This window comes from Schistocerca cancellata, chromosome 1 (genome assembly GCF_023864275.1).
Source record: "Schistocerca cancellata isolate TAMUIC-IGC-003103 chromosome 1, iqSchCanc2.1, whole genome shotgun sequence".
Classification (NCBI taxonomy): domain Eukaryota; kingdom Metazoa; phylum Arthropoda; class Insecta; order Orthoptera; family Acrididae; genus Schistocerca; species Schistocerca cancellata.
In genome coordinates this window covers 760,863,984-760,881,263 of record NC_064626.1, presented here as the reverse complement: position 1 = coordinate 760,881,263, position 17,280 = coordinate 760,863,984, and the positions used below count along the sequence as shown (strand labels likewise).

Genomic DNA, 17,280 nt, shown 5'->3' with positions numbered 1-17,280 from the left:
ATTTTATGTGGTCTGTCGATAATGACATATGGGACGTAAAATGATTACTTATTCAGTAATAACGTGATATCTTTCAGAAGTAATTACGGAAAAGGAACGAAGTTTGTAACATACTAATGTATACATACGCATCCCATACTGATTTAGAAACATGATTTGCTTATGCGAAATACTCAACCAGATGCATAGCATGATCACATCGGAGATAATAGTTTACAGTAAAATTCTCAGCATCCCTGCCTTTTGTAGTTCATGTAATCGATTTGCGCATGAAATTAAAACATAGACATACAGAGCGTAGTTTTATTGCTAATTATCAGTCCTGATTACATGGAATGCACGTGATTCCATAAAGTCAACCATATTTACTTCAATCCTCTAGAAGATGCAGGTTTAGATTCCACCTCAGACTGTCTTAGTGTTTGCATATGTGTAGGATAAACACTGGAATGCGTTTCAGCATAGCAATATGATTAGAATGTCCACCAGCAGCAAATGCTATTTGCTGAGGATTACCTGTACACGTAGCAAAAACCCTTCTGGTCAAGATCATGATTACAGCACTTCCAGTCGCCTGATCTGTTCATACCTTCTAAATCTGATTGGACTTGCAATCCAATTACACTATTTCGTGTGTCCTTCGTCATGGATACTCCAGGGCCATGGGGTTGAGTGTGGGAGTGGATCAAGCGACTACAAACAGCATGCTTGTGTTTATTTTGTTGCATGCCTAGTGTTACTCTGCACACTAGGGGAGGAAATTTAGAGGCTTATTTTTACTAAACTATCAGCCCTGATCTCTATAAAAAAATGAGAGGAGGACTTCGAAGCGAACAGTACATCCCAACCCATCAACTGTATGTAGGAACGGTATGTTACTGTAACATTGATGGTCTTCGTAATGTATCGATGATTTTGAAATCGTTTTTAGTGGAAGTAAGAAACGTGCTTTAATTAAATAATGTGGACAATCTAGACTTTGGGCCTCAATCCTTACTTATCGTTGTGCGTGTGCACCCTCTGCATTAGTAAACGTCTTACAATACATTATTTTATATGAATATACTGTATCAACAGCACTTGTTTGTGTAACCGATTTCCACGTTAACTAATTTAACTTATAGACAGATAAGCAATATTTTGCGTTAGACCCCCCACCTGTCAAAAACAGTATAGTCAGTTCTTCATATCGGTAGCATAAATCTGAGTAAAGACCCAAGATGCAGCACTTTTGGTCATTCCGTTTAAGTGGTTCCGTAATTGCAATCCACTTACACTATCTGTGTGTGTGTGTGTGTGTGTGTGTGTGTGTGTGTGTGCGCTGCGTTGATACTCCAGGACGAGTTGTAGACTGCATGTGATTTTTTGTTTGTTTTTTAAAAAATAAGCGTGCATGACGGTAATATGTTAAAAAAAACGTACGGTCATGACAGGAGCTCGCAGGCTGGCAGATATAGCTATTGAGAGGCCTTCAGTTCAGCAGCGGCAGACATGTATTTTCCACAACTGATACTACCGGAGAGAACAATCGAAAAAATAGTTAAAAGTAAGATAAATTATTTAAAAAATTAGACAAACCCTGAGCAACATTTCAGATGCTAATTAAGTCGTGTAGATACAACGTGTGCTACCTGTGTTTTGCACAGAACCCCTTTATCCTCTATCAGCAAATTTCTCAGGATTTTATCTGTAGCAGCATCAATATGTAATCCTATGGTGCGCAGCTCAAGAATGAAGCCACCCACACAAGTGCTCTAGTTATAAAAGCAGGTGGGGGAGGGAACGGGCTTCCCACCATTTTAATATGTTCCCATTAGCTGAGATGTGGGAGGGGTTTGCCACCATTTTTATGCCGTTCAAGATCATGTGACCGGTATCGGGAGTGCCCAAAACCACACAGGTGGGACAGGGGTTCCCCTTGGTAACATTGAATAATTGCCGGTGGTGGTGGTGGTGGTGGTGGTGGTGGTGGTGAGCTCGAACATAAGTAGCCTAAGCTTGTAACCCGACAGACAAAGACCTTATCAGTGATTTTGAGAGATCATCGTTACTCAGCCAGAACTGGCCTTGGATATGTACTGTCCTTTTAAATCACGTTATCTGCCCCCCTTTAAATACCATTATCTTGAGGTAATCGTCCTTTTAAATCTAGAACAGACACTAGTAGCCTATTGGCCTCGAGGAAGCGACAAAGGGGAAGTCTGTTCCTTCTGTCTTCTTTTCTTTCTACTTTCTGTACTCCCAGAGAACTTATATGTTCATTGGGTAAGTATGAAGTTGCAAATCAAGAGTTTGGCGTCAGTTTCCAGTTGCATTTCCTTCACACTTAACACGACTTTAGTTTCTGGTAGTATGAGCAATATGGCAATGATTTCACACAAAGTTGCTAGCAAAAGAAGTGAAACCCAAAATCGCAGGCAGCTATAAATTCGGTTAAGTACTGACGCGATTGAAATGTAACATGTATTTTTTCTGATTTTTATGAGAAGACAAGGAAGAGGAATTATTTTCTACAGTATTACTAATATTAATGTTCATGTCTGTATTATAGGCCTGTTCCAAGACGAACATGAAAGATTTTCTGTAAATAAAATAAGATGCTATTAGCTATAGATACAAACATTTTCATCATCTCATAACAGGGAAATTTTTGCTGATCGTAACTGTAACTGACAGGAATGAGGGAAAGAAATACAGTAGAAGAGGAATGGGTAGCTTTGAGGGATGAAGTAGTGAAGGCAGCAGAGGATCAAGTAGGTAAAAAGACGAGGGCTAGTAGAAATCCTTGGGTAACAGAAGAAATATTGAATTTAATTGATGAAAGGAGAAAATATAAAAATGCAGTAAATGAAGCAGGCAAAAAGGAATACAAACGTCTCAAAAATGAGATCGACAGGAAGTGCAAAATGGCTAAGCAGGGATGGCTAGAGGACAAATGTAAGGATGTAGAGGCTTATCTCACTAGGGGTAAGATAGATACTGCCTACAGGAAAATTAAAGAGACCTTTGGAGATACCACTTGTATGAAATCAAGAGCTCAGATGGAAACCCAGTTCTAAGCAAAGAAGGGAAAGCAGAAAGGTGGAAGGAGTGTATAGAGGGTCTATACAAGGGCGATGTACTTGAGGACAATATTATGGAAATAGAAGAGGATGTAGATGAAGATGAAATGGGAGATACGATACTGTGTGAAGAGTTCGACAGAGCACTGAAAGACCTTAGTCGAAACAAGGCCCCCGAGTAGACAACATTCCATTGGAACTACTGACGGCCTTGGGAGAGCCACTCCTGACAAAACTCTACCATCTGGTGAGCAAGATGTATGAAACAGGTGAAATACCCTCAGACTTCAAGAAGAATATAATAATTCCAATCCCAAAGAAAGCAGGTGCTGACAGATGTGAAAATTACCGAACTATCACTTTAATAAGCCACAGCTGCAAAATACTAACACGAATTCTTTACAGACGAATGGAAAAACTAGTAGAAGCCGACCTGGGGGAAGATCAGTTTTGATTCCGTAGAAATACTGGAACACGTGAGGCAATACTGACCTTACGACTTGTCTTAGAAGAAAGAATAAGGAAAGGCAAACCTACGTTTATAGCATTTGTAGACTTAGAGAAAGCTTTTGACAATGTTGACTGGAATACTCTCTTTCAAATTCTAAAGGTGGCAGGGGTAAAATACAGGGAGCAAAAGGCTATTTACAATTTGTACAGAAACCAGATGGCAGTTATAAGAGTTGGGGGGCATGAAAGGGAAGCAGCGGTTGGGAAGGGAGTAAGACAGGGTTGTAGCCTCTCCCCGATGTTATTCAATCTGTATATTGAGCAAGCAGTAAAGGAAACAAAAGAAAAATTCGGAGTAGGTATTAAAATCCATGGAGAAGAAATAAAAACTTTGAGGTTCGCCGATGACATTGTAATTCTGTCAGAGACAGCAAAGGACTTGGAAGAGCAGTTGAACGGAATGGATGGTGTCTTGAAGGGAGGATATAAAATGAACATCAACAAAAGCAAAACGAGGTTAATGGAATGTAGTCGAATTAAGTCAGGTGATGTTGAGGGTATTAGATTAGGAAATGAGACACTTAAAGTAGTAAAGGAGTTTTGCTATTTGGGGAGCAAAATAACTGATGATGGTCGAAGTAGAGAGGATATAAAATGTAGACTGGCAATGGCAAGGAAAGCGTTTCTGAAGAAGAGAAATTTGTTAACATCGAGTATAGATTTAAGTGTCAGGAAGTCATTTCTGAAAGTATTTGTATGGAGTGTAGCCATGTATGGAAGTGAAACATGGACGATAAATAGTTTGGACAAGAAGAGAATAGAAGCTTTCGAAATGTGGTGCTACAGAAGAATGCTGAAGATTAGATGGGTAGATCACATAACTAATGAGGAGGTATTGAATAGAATTGGGGAGAAGAGGAGTCTGTGGCACAACTTGACGAGAAGAAGGGATCGGTTGGTAGGACATGTTCTGAGGCATCAAGGGATCACCAATTTAGTATTGGAGGGCAGCGTGGAGGGTAAAAATCGTAGGGGGAGACCAAGAGATGAATACACTAAGCAGATTCAGAAGGATGTAGGTTGCAGTAGGTACTGGGAGATGAAGAAGCTTGCACAGGATAGAGTAGCATGGAGAGCTGCATCAAACCAGTCTCAGGACTGAAGACCACAACAACAACAACAACAACTGTAACTGAATGGTCTAGCTGTAGACATTATGTGCAAAAATGCGTACGTTTCGATTCCGTGTTGAGTTAATACAGTTTTTTTTTCTTCCTTGTCGTGAGAGACATTATAATCCTCTATTCAGATGATTTGCGGTTAATGGTCCTCAGTATACGTGACGGTTTGTAGGCTGTAAATCCACGAAGGTCACTAGCGGTTACAAGTATGATGATAATGTAATGATGATAACTTAATCCCATGGCAGTCAATCATTTGGGCATAAATTGCCAAGTCATCTACAGAATGGTAGTATTTGCACCACGAACACGATTTTCGTATGATTGTATTACAAAATTGTTATAAGGGTAGCAACACGAGACGATCCACCGTCTTTGATTATTCCAACACTGGTTGGGCACCATTCAAACTAGCTCCTGTATAGGGTTTCAGATCACCAGGCCCTAGTTTATGAAAACAGTAGGTAATCCTGACGCATATCCGTTCTGTATTATCGTTCAGGCCGCTTTGTTCATGAGCTATGCTTGGTATTCGTGACGGCGTCTTTGCTTTTGTAGAGGCAGGGAATTTCAGAGTCGGAGGCTAGGCCGCGCTATGACGTTACTGATCACACTGCGTGCCGATGGATAAATAAGATTTCCTGATATCTGAGAATCTAGTAGGCGTGTGGAAACTGGCCGTTGGCGTGTAACGACACTAGCCAGTAAAATGAACTTGTGTTCATAACAGGGCAAAATCCTTTCTGGAACATGCTACTGCGATTCCTATATAGAAAGAATGTCAACGTTTCGGCGCCGTTTTCGGGAGGGTGTACTGCGAAGGAAATGAGTGAGCGTCAAGAAGTAGTTCCATGATTATCGACTCTACCGTTTAGCATTTGCTGATGAAAATGTCGATCGTGACTGGCAGAGTATAATACTTTCCGACGAATCGGTTATTTTGCACAGCGAATGGTGTTACAGTACAACTATATAGGCCACATCTCCAAATACAGTGACGAACCAAAACATTATGATTAGGTGCATAACAGCGCGTTGCTCCATCTTTGGAATGCAATACAACAGCGATCCCGCGTAGCATGGATTATACAATACCTTGGCAGGTTTCTGGAGATATGCGACACTAGATGGCTACACACAGGTCATGTAATTCATGTAAATTACGAGCCGGTGTTTGTGGGCGGTCCCCTGGCTACCGAAAGGCGTCCCAGAGTGTTCCATCTGGTTCAGGTAAGGCGAATTTGATGGCCAAGACAACTAGAGTCCAGTATTGTGCTCTCCAAACCACTGTAGCCCGATACTGGTCTTCAGAAATGGGCAGTTATCGTGCAGGAAGATGCCTTCGCCATTGGGAAAGGCATTAGACATGAAAGGATGCAGGATGTTTCTGTAGTCCACAGCTATCATGATGCATTTGGTTACTCCCACTTGTCCTGTGGAAACACCGGTAAATGTCCCCCATAGCATAATACTCTTGTGTCCGTGGCGTGGTGTTCATTTTTAGCAATCGTTTGCCTGGATGAGAGTGAAATCGGACACGAAATGTGGTTCATCAGACTAGGCGACACGTTTCCATTGACCTACGGTCCACTCGTGGTAATCCCATGCCCACTGTAATTGTAACTAACAATGTAGTTGGAACACCATAGGCACACACAGTGGTTGCCTGCTTCGGAACCCCCTGTTCAGCAGTGTACACTGAACTGTGTGCTCCAAAAGGCTTGTACCTGCACCAGCATTGTTCTCTTGCCATCAGATGTGCTACAGATCACTACTGCCTATCCTGCTTTACCGAACAGGGAAGCCTCCAACCTTTACGTTTTATGATGGGGCGTGGGCGTCCAACACTTTTTCGCCTTCTTGTGGCTTCACCGTTCTTCAACCAATTTCCATAGATGCTTCGGAAAGTAGTGCACAAATAGCAGACCACGGTTGCCGTTTCTGAGATGCTCTTTTCCAGGCGCTGAGCCATAACAATCTACCCTTGTTTGGAGTCGCTAATTTCAGTGGATTTCCCAATTTGAGGTCCGTATCATTGTTAGAATAATTATCCATTCCTGAATGAAATTTTCACTCTGCAGCGGAGTGTGTGCTGATATGAAACTTCCCGGCAGATTAAAACTGTGTGCCGGACCGAGACTCGAACTCAGGACCTTTGCCTTTCGTGGGCAAGTGCTCTACCATCTGAGCTATCCAAGCATGACTCACGCCCGGTCCTCACAGCTTCATTTGTGCCAGTATCTCATCTCCTACCTTCCAAACTTCACAGAAGCTCTCCTGCGCAGGTACCGAGTTTGAGTCTCGATCCGGCACACAGTTTTAATCTGCCAGGAAGTTTCAATTATCCATTTGTCTCTTCTCTGCTTATCACTCAGTTTCTACATCTACATCTACATTTATACTCCACAAGCCACCCAACGGTGTGTGGCGGAGGGCACTTTACGTGCCACTGTCATTACCTCCCTTTCCTGTTCCAGTCGCATATGGTTCGCAGGAAGAACGACTGTCTGAAAGCCTCCGTGTGCACTCTAATCTGTCTAATTTTACATTCGTGATCTCCTCGGGAGGTATAAGTAGGGGGAAGCAATATATTCAATACCTCATCCAGAAACACACCCTCTCGAAACCTGGCGAGCCAGCTACACCGCGATGCAGAGCGCCTCTCTTGCAGAGTCTGCCACTCGAGTTTGTTAAACATCTCCGTAACGCTATCATGGTTACCAAATAACCCTGTGACGAAACGCGCCGCTCTTCTTTGGATCTTCTCTATCTCCTCCGTCAACCTGATCTGGTACGGATCCCACACTGATGAGCAGTACTAAAGTATAGGTCGAACGAGTGTTTTGCAAGCCACCTCCTTTGTTGATGGACTACATTTTCTAAGGACTCTCCCAATGAATCTCAACCTGGTACCCGCCTTACCAACAATTAATTTTATATGATCATTCCACTTCAAATCGCTTCGCACGCATACTCCCAGATATTTTACAGAAGTAACTGCTACCAGTGTTTGTTCTGCTATCATATAATCATACAATAAAGGATCCTTCTTTCTATGTATTCGCAATACATTACATTTGTCTATGTTAAGGGTCAGTTGCCACTCCCTGCACCAAGTGCCTATCCACTGCAGATCTTCCTGCATTTCGCTACAATTTTCTAGTGCTGCAACTTCTCTGTATACTACAGCATCATCCGCGAAAAGCCGCATGGAACTTCCGACACTATCTACTAGGTCATTTATATATATATTGTGAAAAGCAATGGTCCCATAACACTCCCCTGTGGCACGCCAGAGGTTACTTTAACGTCTGTAGTCGTCTCTCCATTGATAACAACATGCTGTGTTCTGTTTGCTAAAAACTCTTTAATCCAGCCACACAGCTGGTCTGATATTCCGTAGCCTCTTACTTTGTTTATCAGGCGACAGTGCGGAACTGTATCGAACGCCTTCCAGAAGTCAAGAAAAATAGCATCTACCTGGGAGCCTGTATCTAATATTTTCTAGGTCTCATGAACAAATAAAGCGAGTTGGGTCTCACACGATCGCTGTTTCCGGAATCCATGTTGATTCCTACATAGTAGATTCTGGATTTCCAAAAACGACATGATACTGGAGCAAAAAACATGTTCTAAAATTCTACAACAGATCAACATCAGAGATATAGGTCTATAGTTTTGCGCATCTGCTCGACGACCCTTCTTGAAGACTGGGACTACCTGTGCTCTTTTCCAATCATTTGGAACCTCCTGTTCCTCTAGAGACTTGCGGTACACGGCTGTTAGAAGGGGGGCAAGTTCTTTCGCGTACTCTGTGTAGTGTACTCTCATGGTGGACGGAGGTCACAAGTTTTGGCTTGTCATTATATATCAGCTATCAGTATACAGTGGTCATGTTTGTGTAATAGGTTATGGTTGGATATGTTACTGCAGACATAGATGGATTGAGAAGAGTTATAGCCGACTTGATGCTTCCCAGTGTACTCAAATTGTAGGTACTGTTAAAATCCCACAACTATACCATTTTCAGCAGAAGCAGCGTCCATTACACACGTCAGCTGTTGCGCAAAAGTGCTCTGCAGAACAGAATACAAGACTTCTTTTCTACTGACCACTGGCATTGGACTCCAGCTCCACTGAAATCATATGGGTGGGAGCGAAGTGGACCAAGCGAGAAAACTGGCGTGATTCCTCTCCATAAATCTGCAATGAAAGTAGGCATGTCGCCTTAGCTGTCAGGAAGGAGGTGGCAGAAAATGTGAGATTTATTACTTGTCTCATAGACACCCTTACTTGTAGGAGGCAGATGGTCATTGATGTGGAAGTCCTTTGGATGGGGTCTCAACTGATAAGCAAACAGCGTGATGTACAGTTTTGAGTCCATCTCATGACTTAGTGTTTTTTCGAAGTCAGAAATATTAGGAATGATGCAGAGCAGATTTCCTTTTATTTTTTTAGAGGGTGTGTTTTTCACGATGATTGTCAATAAGTCGAAATTACCTCAGTTAAACTACAAGTGTCCTTTACTTGCATGAACAGTACTTTACAGTCTGCAGTGTGATTGATTCCTGTGTAATATGGCAAGCAGTTCAAATGTCAGTCGCCTCCACTATTAAAGAACCACTGTGTTCAAACCTACCTAAGAGATTTGGCGATGTCGCAGTATCTATGTTGTTAATAAGAATGATGACCCTTCAGAAGTGCATGCATATCTGAAGGGAATGGGCACTGCAGTGACAACAGCCTTTATGAAATACACGAAATTTAATCACAGTTGTGAATGCAATCAACCATGAGCTATATAAGGGAATGATGACAATGAAAATTTGTGCCAGATTGGGACTAGAACCCAGATTTCCTACTTTACCTGAACGTTCACCTCAACTGCTTTGGTTATCCGTGCAAGACTCATGCACTAACTCAAACTTCTGTATGTCTATGTTCATGTGTTGCAACCAGTACTCGTATTCATATTATGTAATTCCCATACAGGGGAGAACATTTAAATTAAAAGTTGCTGCCTGGTATCAGTGGATAAATACAATATTGCAGAGCCAGCGCAGTTGGGAAGAATGATATAACATTGCTATGGACATGCAGGCATGTTTTGTTGCTTTTGTATTTGAAATTTAATAATTTTCTGTTAAAATGGTATTTAGATTTGGACAGTGGTGTCAAACGGTTTGGTTGTAGCCATCTGATATTTTTAACTACGATTAAAAAAAAAAATTGTATTTAAACGCCAACTGAATAAGTGAGTGAAATGTTGTGAGAGTGATTGTGTAAAATGTTTGTTTTAATAGTGAATTAAGATAAAACTTTAAAATACTTGTAAATTTTCATATAACATAACATGTCTGATACCAATTTGTACATTGACACAAACGGAATATTGTACCATTATTACTACTACTATTTCTATTGCTGCTGCTGCTACGCATTACAACAATGATATTATTTTGTAAGTGTCAGTTTAATGTTCTCCAAAAATAGACAGTAAATCACCAATGGATTATGATGACATCCAGTGCTAAGAATAGTATAACCTGTTTTTGTTGCAGACAATTTAATGATTCAGATTACTATTAAAAACTGTAAGTTTCTTGAGCCAGCAAATAGCATGGACTTCTCTAAGGAGGCTAGTGAAAGCTACTTTTGAATTAAAATGTTCTCCCCTGTATGGGAATTACATAATATACATACGAGTATCGCTGGCAACACATGAGCATAGACACTCAGAAGTTTGAGTTTGGGTGTGAGTCTTGCACAGATAACCAAAGCAGTTGAGGTGAACATTCATGTAAAGTAGGAAATCTGGGTTCTAGTCCCGATCTGGCACAAATTTTCATTTTTGTCATTCCCTTATATAGTTGATAGTTGATTGCATTCACAACTGTGATTACATTTCATGTATTTCATAAATGCTGTAGTCGCTGATGTGGCTAGTGAAAGCTACTTTTCCGATGTTGAAATGCATCAAATACAAGTTGCTAAAGCAATCTACAGTAGACAGTTTGTGGCATCAAAGCACGGAGGATAAGAGATTTCAAACGTGTGTTAGTAAATCATCCTACTGCGTTAAAATTTTGTTACAAGGAAATCATACATTTCTAAATTAAATCTTCCATTTATAAATTTATAAATTACGTGTCAGCTAATATTGTGGACAACTTGACATAATGGCACTACTACTAACAGTAGTCTGATGAAATGCTACGGATTTGCTGTTGCTGACACTGATGGGTGTGAAAATTGTGGCTAAGCGGTCAGTGTAGAATAAAAATTTACTATTAACACTTCGACAGTAAACAAAGTAACATAAATATAGTCTCTTATTTTATTTCACTGGTAGGAAGGAGGATAAGGATTTAATATCCCATCAGTTGAGCGAGGGAGGGAAGAAAACCTCCCATGTCTTAAACTATTATGGCCATTTTCTTGAAAGCTGCTAAGTAAAGTTACATTTTCCACACTCTCATTTGTGCAAACACTGAGCTGGTCACCGGTCTCCATCCCAGAAAAAGATATACAGATAGTTAAAATGTGGTAACACTAAAAAGTTTACATGATTCACAGATAAATGGGCACACGAGTTCCCTACCTGTCGTCAATTGACAACTTTGGTGACAGGAGGGGCATTGAGCCACAAAATTATAAAAAGTATATTTGCCAAATCATGAAAATAATAAACCCCGTACTGTGGGATAAGTGCTAGTAAAGAGGGAGAGGTTTAGGGTACCCATAGAAAAGGTAAACTCAGGATAGCTGAATTGAATATTGGCCTTTACGTGAATACTAGTTCATACCCTCAGTCAGTGTGCCTCCTCTCTGTTTTACTTTCTAAATTTAAGCTTTAGTGCCATATGTAATGTAATTTAACTAAGTGAGTGATCAACATTCTGTTTCAGACATTCCTGATATTCCTGAAAATATCAAAAATCTTCGAGCACTACAAGTGGCTGATTTCAGCAGCAATCCCATACCCAGGTAACATTTGCTGTGTTTGTTTTGTTTAATGTAGTGTTTGATCGAAGCAAAGAAGTTTAGATGGCTGAAGAAACTGTGATATAGGAACAAAGAACAATATTTGGCACACCATGCTGTAGTGTTATCTGAGAGCGTATACCCCTATAATTGTCAGAATTTTTTTTTTCTTAAGCGCATATTACAATGTCAAAGATCTTTGATAAATATATATAAGACAAGACCATCCTCTAACTTTTATGAAAGAAAAGAGAAATATTTAAAATAATTTTGGGAGAGTGTAACACAGCTGTAAGGTGGTTTTCTGGTTTGAGAGACTGCTCCTGTCAAATTCTTCTTTTCATTGAGGACAACGTGCTTACATGATGAAGTAAGTTATACCACCCTGAATGGTCCAAAGTGTAAAACAGGCAACATTTGCCTTGTTCAAACAGTCTGTGCAACTAATACTCCAGGAGAAGCTGAAGAATAGCATTTGCCTTATTAATTAGGATGACATATAATTAGAAAATTTGAAAGGTGGCTCAGTATTTGACTTTCCATGGGCAATGGTGAAGGAGATTCCACTTTGCACCTGTTAACAAGAGTTGCCTTGTTGCTGGAGACATTACTGCCTGAAAATACTGAGAAAGAAAAGAAAGAGAATTGGCAAATACCACATTTTACTCTCTGAATAACAAGGTGATATATATGTTCACTTAAGAAGACATTCATAAGATAATTTTACAGTTCAAATTTGAAACAGTTCTTAGAATGGAAAGCTCCCCTGCTGAAGTAATGGATTTGATGAAATTGGTTTCAATGTTACTGTCAGTAAATGACATCTCGTATAAGAAAAGTGGCCTTGGAAGAAAACGAGAAATTTATCGGATGAGAGAAGGGCAGATATTAGAAATAGCGAAGTTATAGCCTGTATGTTGTACATACATTGTGAATTGATATTTGAGAAGCTTTTATGCAGATGGTCACAACACAGCCATCGACACCATTACTGATTTGAGAGAAACATCCACAGAAAATTGATAAATAATGTGGTCTCGCTTGCTGCACACCCACATCTAACAAATACTATAGCACCGATTTGTGTTATGCATGCTTATGGCAGTCTCTGATGTCTTTACTTTGTAAAATTGTGTTGCAGAGTGCATTAGTGAAGATACTCTGGCCAACTGCCTAAAAGTGTGCTGCTGTGGAATTACTCATATTTTAGTAGTTGCTGTGTAAGGTAGTGGAAAAATGGTTAAATTAAAGGCATACAATGATGATTTCAAATGGGTAGTTTAATATAAGTCCATTGATGTTCTTAATGAGTTATGTGTGCCAGTGACAATTCTCATTGACACTTCAAAGTACTATGTATGCATTGCTTAAAGGCAAACTGGCAGTAAACCTTACAATGTAATAAAATGCTATAATGATGTAAAGCAGCATAATAACAAGATACCTAGGTGGATTCTTAGCGAATAAATGGACTTTGCACATCACATAGACCAAGGTTGATGGACAGGAACATCATTCAAATAGAGAATTTCAGATTGCACAAAAAGTAATTGTGGCGGCGGCGGCGGTGGTGGTGGTGGTGGTGGTGGTGGTGGTGGTGGTGGTGGTGGTTGCTGTTGTTGTCATGTTGTCAGTTGCTAGTACAATAGCTTTGTTTTTATGATTTATGTGATGATTATGTCAACTTTGGTTGTCTAAATCAGAGGCTCTTGCTCAGTACAGAAGGATCTTGAAATAAGTGTGTACTGTTGTTATTTGTTAAGGTAACTAATATGTAAGGTCATCAGTGTAGTGAAACTATTGGCAATGTATTTATAGATAGCTGGGAGAGACATAGAAAATGAGAAAATCGAAAATAAAATGTTCATTCCATTTACGAAAGTTCTTTCATAGAATAAAATCCAGAGATAATACCCACATTAAATTTGCATACCACATCAAAGTATATTGCTTGGTTATCATTATCACTAACACTCATGAAATAGTTAGTATCTACCAATAGGAGATTGCAGCTGCACTAGACAAGTTTGGAACTGTAATGTATAGAGCTGGTCAGTGGTCGCACTTATCCAGTAAGTCAGGATTCAGTGTGGTGCACTGCCACCAGTTACCTGCAGTCCTGTCATAGGAGACAACGAGGAAATGGATGAGACTTCCATTTGACAAAAGACAGTAGATGAACATTGAGACAACGTGTGTTTTAATAATTACACTTTTTCTACAGAGGAACTGGCGTGTTGAAGTTTATGTACTATAGATTCATGGATTCTTCTTGCACAAGTTCTTTACTGAGAACAGTGTTTGTAATACAAAAACAGTTTTGTTGTAGGATCAAAATGGAGATCCAGTGTGACAGTTTTTGAAAAAAAATAAAAATAAAAATAAAAAATAAAAGCAAACTTTGCAAAAGCTGACATTTTAAAATTTTTATTGATTTATTTTTGAGAAATTCTGCAGTTAATGGATGATTTTATTGTCTGTCAAGATTGCGCGTATTTGTAAAATTGAAAGGTTTCAGTTTTGACAAACCATCTTCAGATCTGAGTATGTTTGCTACTACAGTAACCTTTCAATATCTGTACACAAATGTACATGCGTTGTCATAGGTATTGTACTTGATGTGACAAGCATATTGCTTATAGAAACTGACAGATTAGTCTTAGAGACAAAGTAGCGGATGGACAGCTCAGTTCAGTAAAAGTTTTTGCCTACAACAAGACATACAACCACATATATTCAGCTTAGAATATCTCACATGTTTGACATTTTGAATAACAATAAAATTCTCTTGAACATCCAGCTGCATTAAATGGCAAACCACTTGACACAGCTGGAAGCTAGGGAGGATTTTATCAGTACATATCGGCACGAAACCATACATTCGTGTGTTTTGAAAAAATTTTGATATAGTGAAGATGGGACTGTTGCATTGAAATTTTCTGTAGGGAGCTGTACGAAGACATGCTTCCAGTAGTCTTGCTGTCATTCCTGCAGCATCAGTTCCAATGTTACAAAATTAGAAATCATCTGTTAGACACATTTCACAAGGAGAATGAGTTACATTTTGACCTTAGCTTTTGTTGTTAATAAGGTAACATTTGCAATAAAAGCCTGGGTTTTTGTTCTTTGTTGAGGGTCTGTTAAATATTCTACTCTTACGTTGAAGTTGATGCAGAAGAGAAGCTAAGAGTTGCAGATTTATGATTCCAACTTACTGTTATATGTATGTAGAAATGGATGAAATGAACAAGTTTTTCATGATATCACCAGTTCCTCAAATTTTATTTATTCCTGTCATTTTTTTAAAATAAAAAGTATTGCTTTTGCTGCAGGGATAATATTACTGAATAACACAATTTTAAGTGTCACTGATGTGTATATATGTACCACCATATGTTTATATAACACATGGCTTTCAATGTGAGATGAGTTATCTTGAGATAAATTTTCTCTGCAATTGCAGATTACCCCCAGGATTTGTGCAGCTTCGAAATTTGACAGTGCTTGGCCTCAATGATATGTCTCTCACAAACCTGCCACCAGATTTTGGAAGGTAAGATACTAAGTCACTTGTTATCCAACTTGTAAATGAGTTCTACTTATATTGCCTATTCTTCCATAAGGCTTAAATAGTGTGCAGATGAAAGAATGTAGGTAATCAACATTAGGATATATTTATTACTATAGCATGAATGAAACTTCAACAGAATGACTGTGGCATTCTGAAGCAATATTTCATGCCATGTACTACTTGTACTTCGTCTTCAGACGAGGATGACAAATAGTAAAATCATTGAATCGATGCTGCAACATGACATTTCCACTTGATTTGGTAATATCATTTTTATTTTAACATCTGTGGTTTTAGAAAGTTCTGTTTATTCCATTGAATTTATCATTTATGTTTCTGTTCTAACTGTGTGTATTGGGGGCTGATAAGTTTACAGTAACCATTCAACCTCCACCCAAGGCATCTGTCTTATGTACCACTTTCAGTAAAATGCAGCAATCATTCATAATTTTTAGTTGGAATTGGGACTTAAATTTGTTGTACTTGCTTTTAGACCAGGTTGTTATATTTTTGAAACACATGTATTCCACTCTGGTTGTTGTGAAACTCTCACATCACAATTTCAATTTATTACACTGTATATACTACTGAGAATACCCTGTAACATATTGTTTAGTACAAATCCCATAAATATAATTCAGATTTGACTGGATTCTATAGTATGTACATATTTGTTTAAGCACTTGTCTTGCAAGGTCATAGATGGAGAGCTAGATGCGATGCAATAAATAGACAGTGAGTTCTTGGTAGTTGCATAAGGAAAACCATGCATTGTGATTTAATACGATACTGTCATTCACTATGAATGACATAAATTGAACTAATTGTTGCCTGGTGAGAAAAATTAGTATGGTATAAGAATTATTCGAATTGGTAACATTCTTCTTAAGAAATAAGCTGCTCAAGTGTACTGTTGGTGATGTGATTGTGAAGGGGAAATGCAAAGAAACTACCATAACTAAATGAAGATCAGGCAGTCATCATAGACAGATTGATGGAGACCGTCAAGCGTTGCTGTGATAGGCTATAAAACTTGCATTAAATCAACAGGAGTAGTAACTTATGAATTCTAAAATGTTACCAGTCGTCCAGCTGGCATAGTGACTGTGTGTAAGGAGTTTAAAAGAATGGGGTACAATGGAAGAACATCTCCTCATTAACCGCACATCTCTGTAGTCGGTGCAGAGCAATGTTTTAGGCGGTGTAAAGAATGATGCCAGTGGGCAGTGGATGACTGGAAGTAAATGATATGAAGTAATAAATCACACTGTACCCAGTGGAATCCGATGGAATAGTTTGGGTTTGGTGAATGCCTGGAGAACCTTACTTGCCATCATGTGGTGCCAACAGTGAAGTACGGAGGAGTTGGTAGTATGGTATGGGGACGTTTTTCTTCTTCTTCTTCTTCTTCTTCTTCTTCTTCTTCTCCATGGTAAGGATGTGCTTCCTTTATTGCATTTTTAAAAATAAAGCTACATGCAGGAGGATACATTCACATTTTACAGTATTTTTTACTGTGTATAGAAGACGAACGGTTCGGAAACAACTGATTTTGTTAGCATGATAATAATAAATATTGTCATAAAGCAGCAATGGTTTGTGAGAAATAACATCCCTAAAATGGAGTGGCCTGCCCAGAGTCTGAACAGGAACCTAGTGGAACACCTTTGGGGTGAGCTAGAATGTATACTTTGCTCCAGACGCCAGTGCTACGTCATTTCCTTCTTTGGTTTCGGCTCTTGAGGAAGAATTGGCTACCACTCTTTGAAAGACAATGACACCTCATTGAAAGTGTCCCCAGCAGAGTTCAAGATGTCATGAAGACAAAGAATGGACACAACCCATATTGATGTCCACTTACAATTGTCCGGATACTTTTGATCTTATGGTGTACTTCATTTCTGAATAAAAGTCATTTACATAGTAAAAGGAGTGGGGAAAAATTATAGATCTTTATTGCTCCTGAAATAAATCACTTTAAAGTGTATTCTATTTGATTTCAGCTGTTCTTGTCATGAATTTTTCTGTGTAT

The 17,280-nt window shown here is 39.2% G+C and overlaps 1 protein-coding gene across 9 annotated transcripts in view; it reads left to right on the top strand.

The window, feature by feature from the left end:
- LOC126186395 (protein lap4) overlaps positions 1 to 17,280 on the top strand; it is a 535,941-nt gene that overhangs the window by 243,376 nt on the left and 275,285 nt on the right. For all 9 annotated transcript variants that reach the window (XM_049928205.1, XM_049928206.1, XM_049928204.1 and 6 more), the window contains exons 3-4: positions 11,602 to 11,680; positions 15,141 to 15,230. In XM_049928205.1, the coding sequence (XP_049784162.1) occupies positions 11,602 to 11,680; positions 15,141 to 15,230 (169 nt within the window). The remainder of the gene's footprint in view (positions 1 to 11,601; positions 11,681 to 15,140; positions 15,231 to 17,280) is intronic.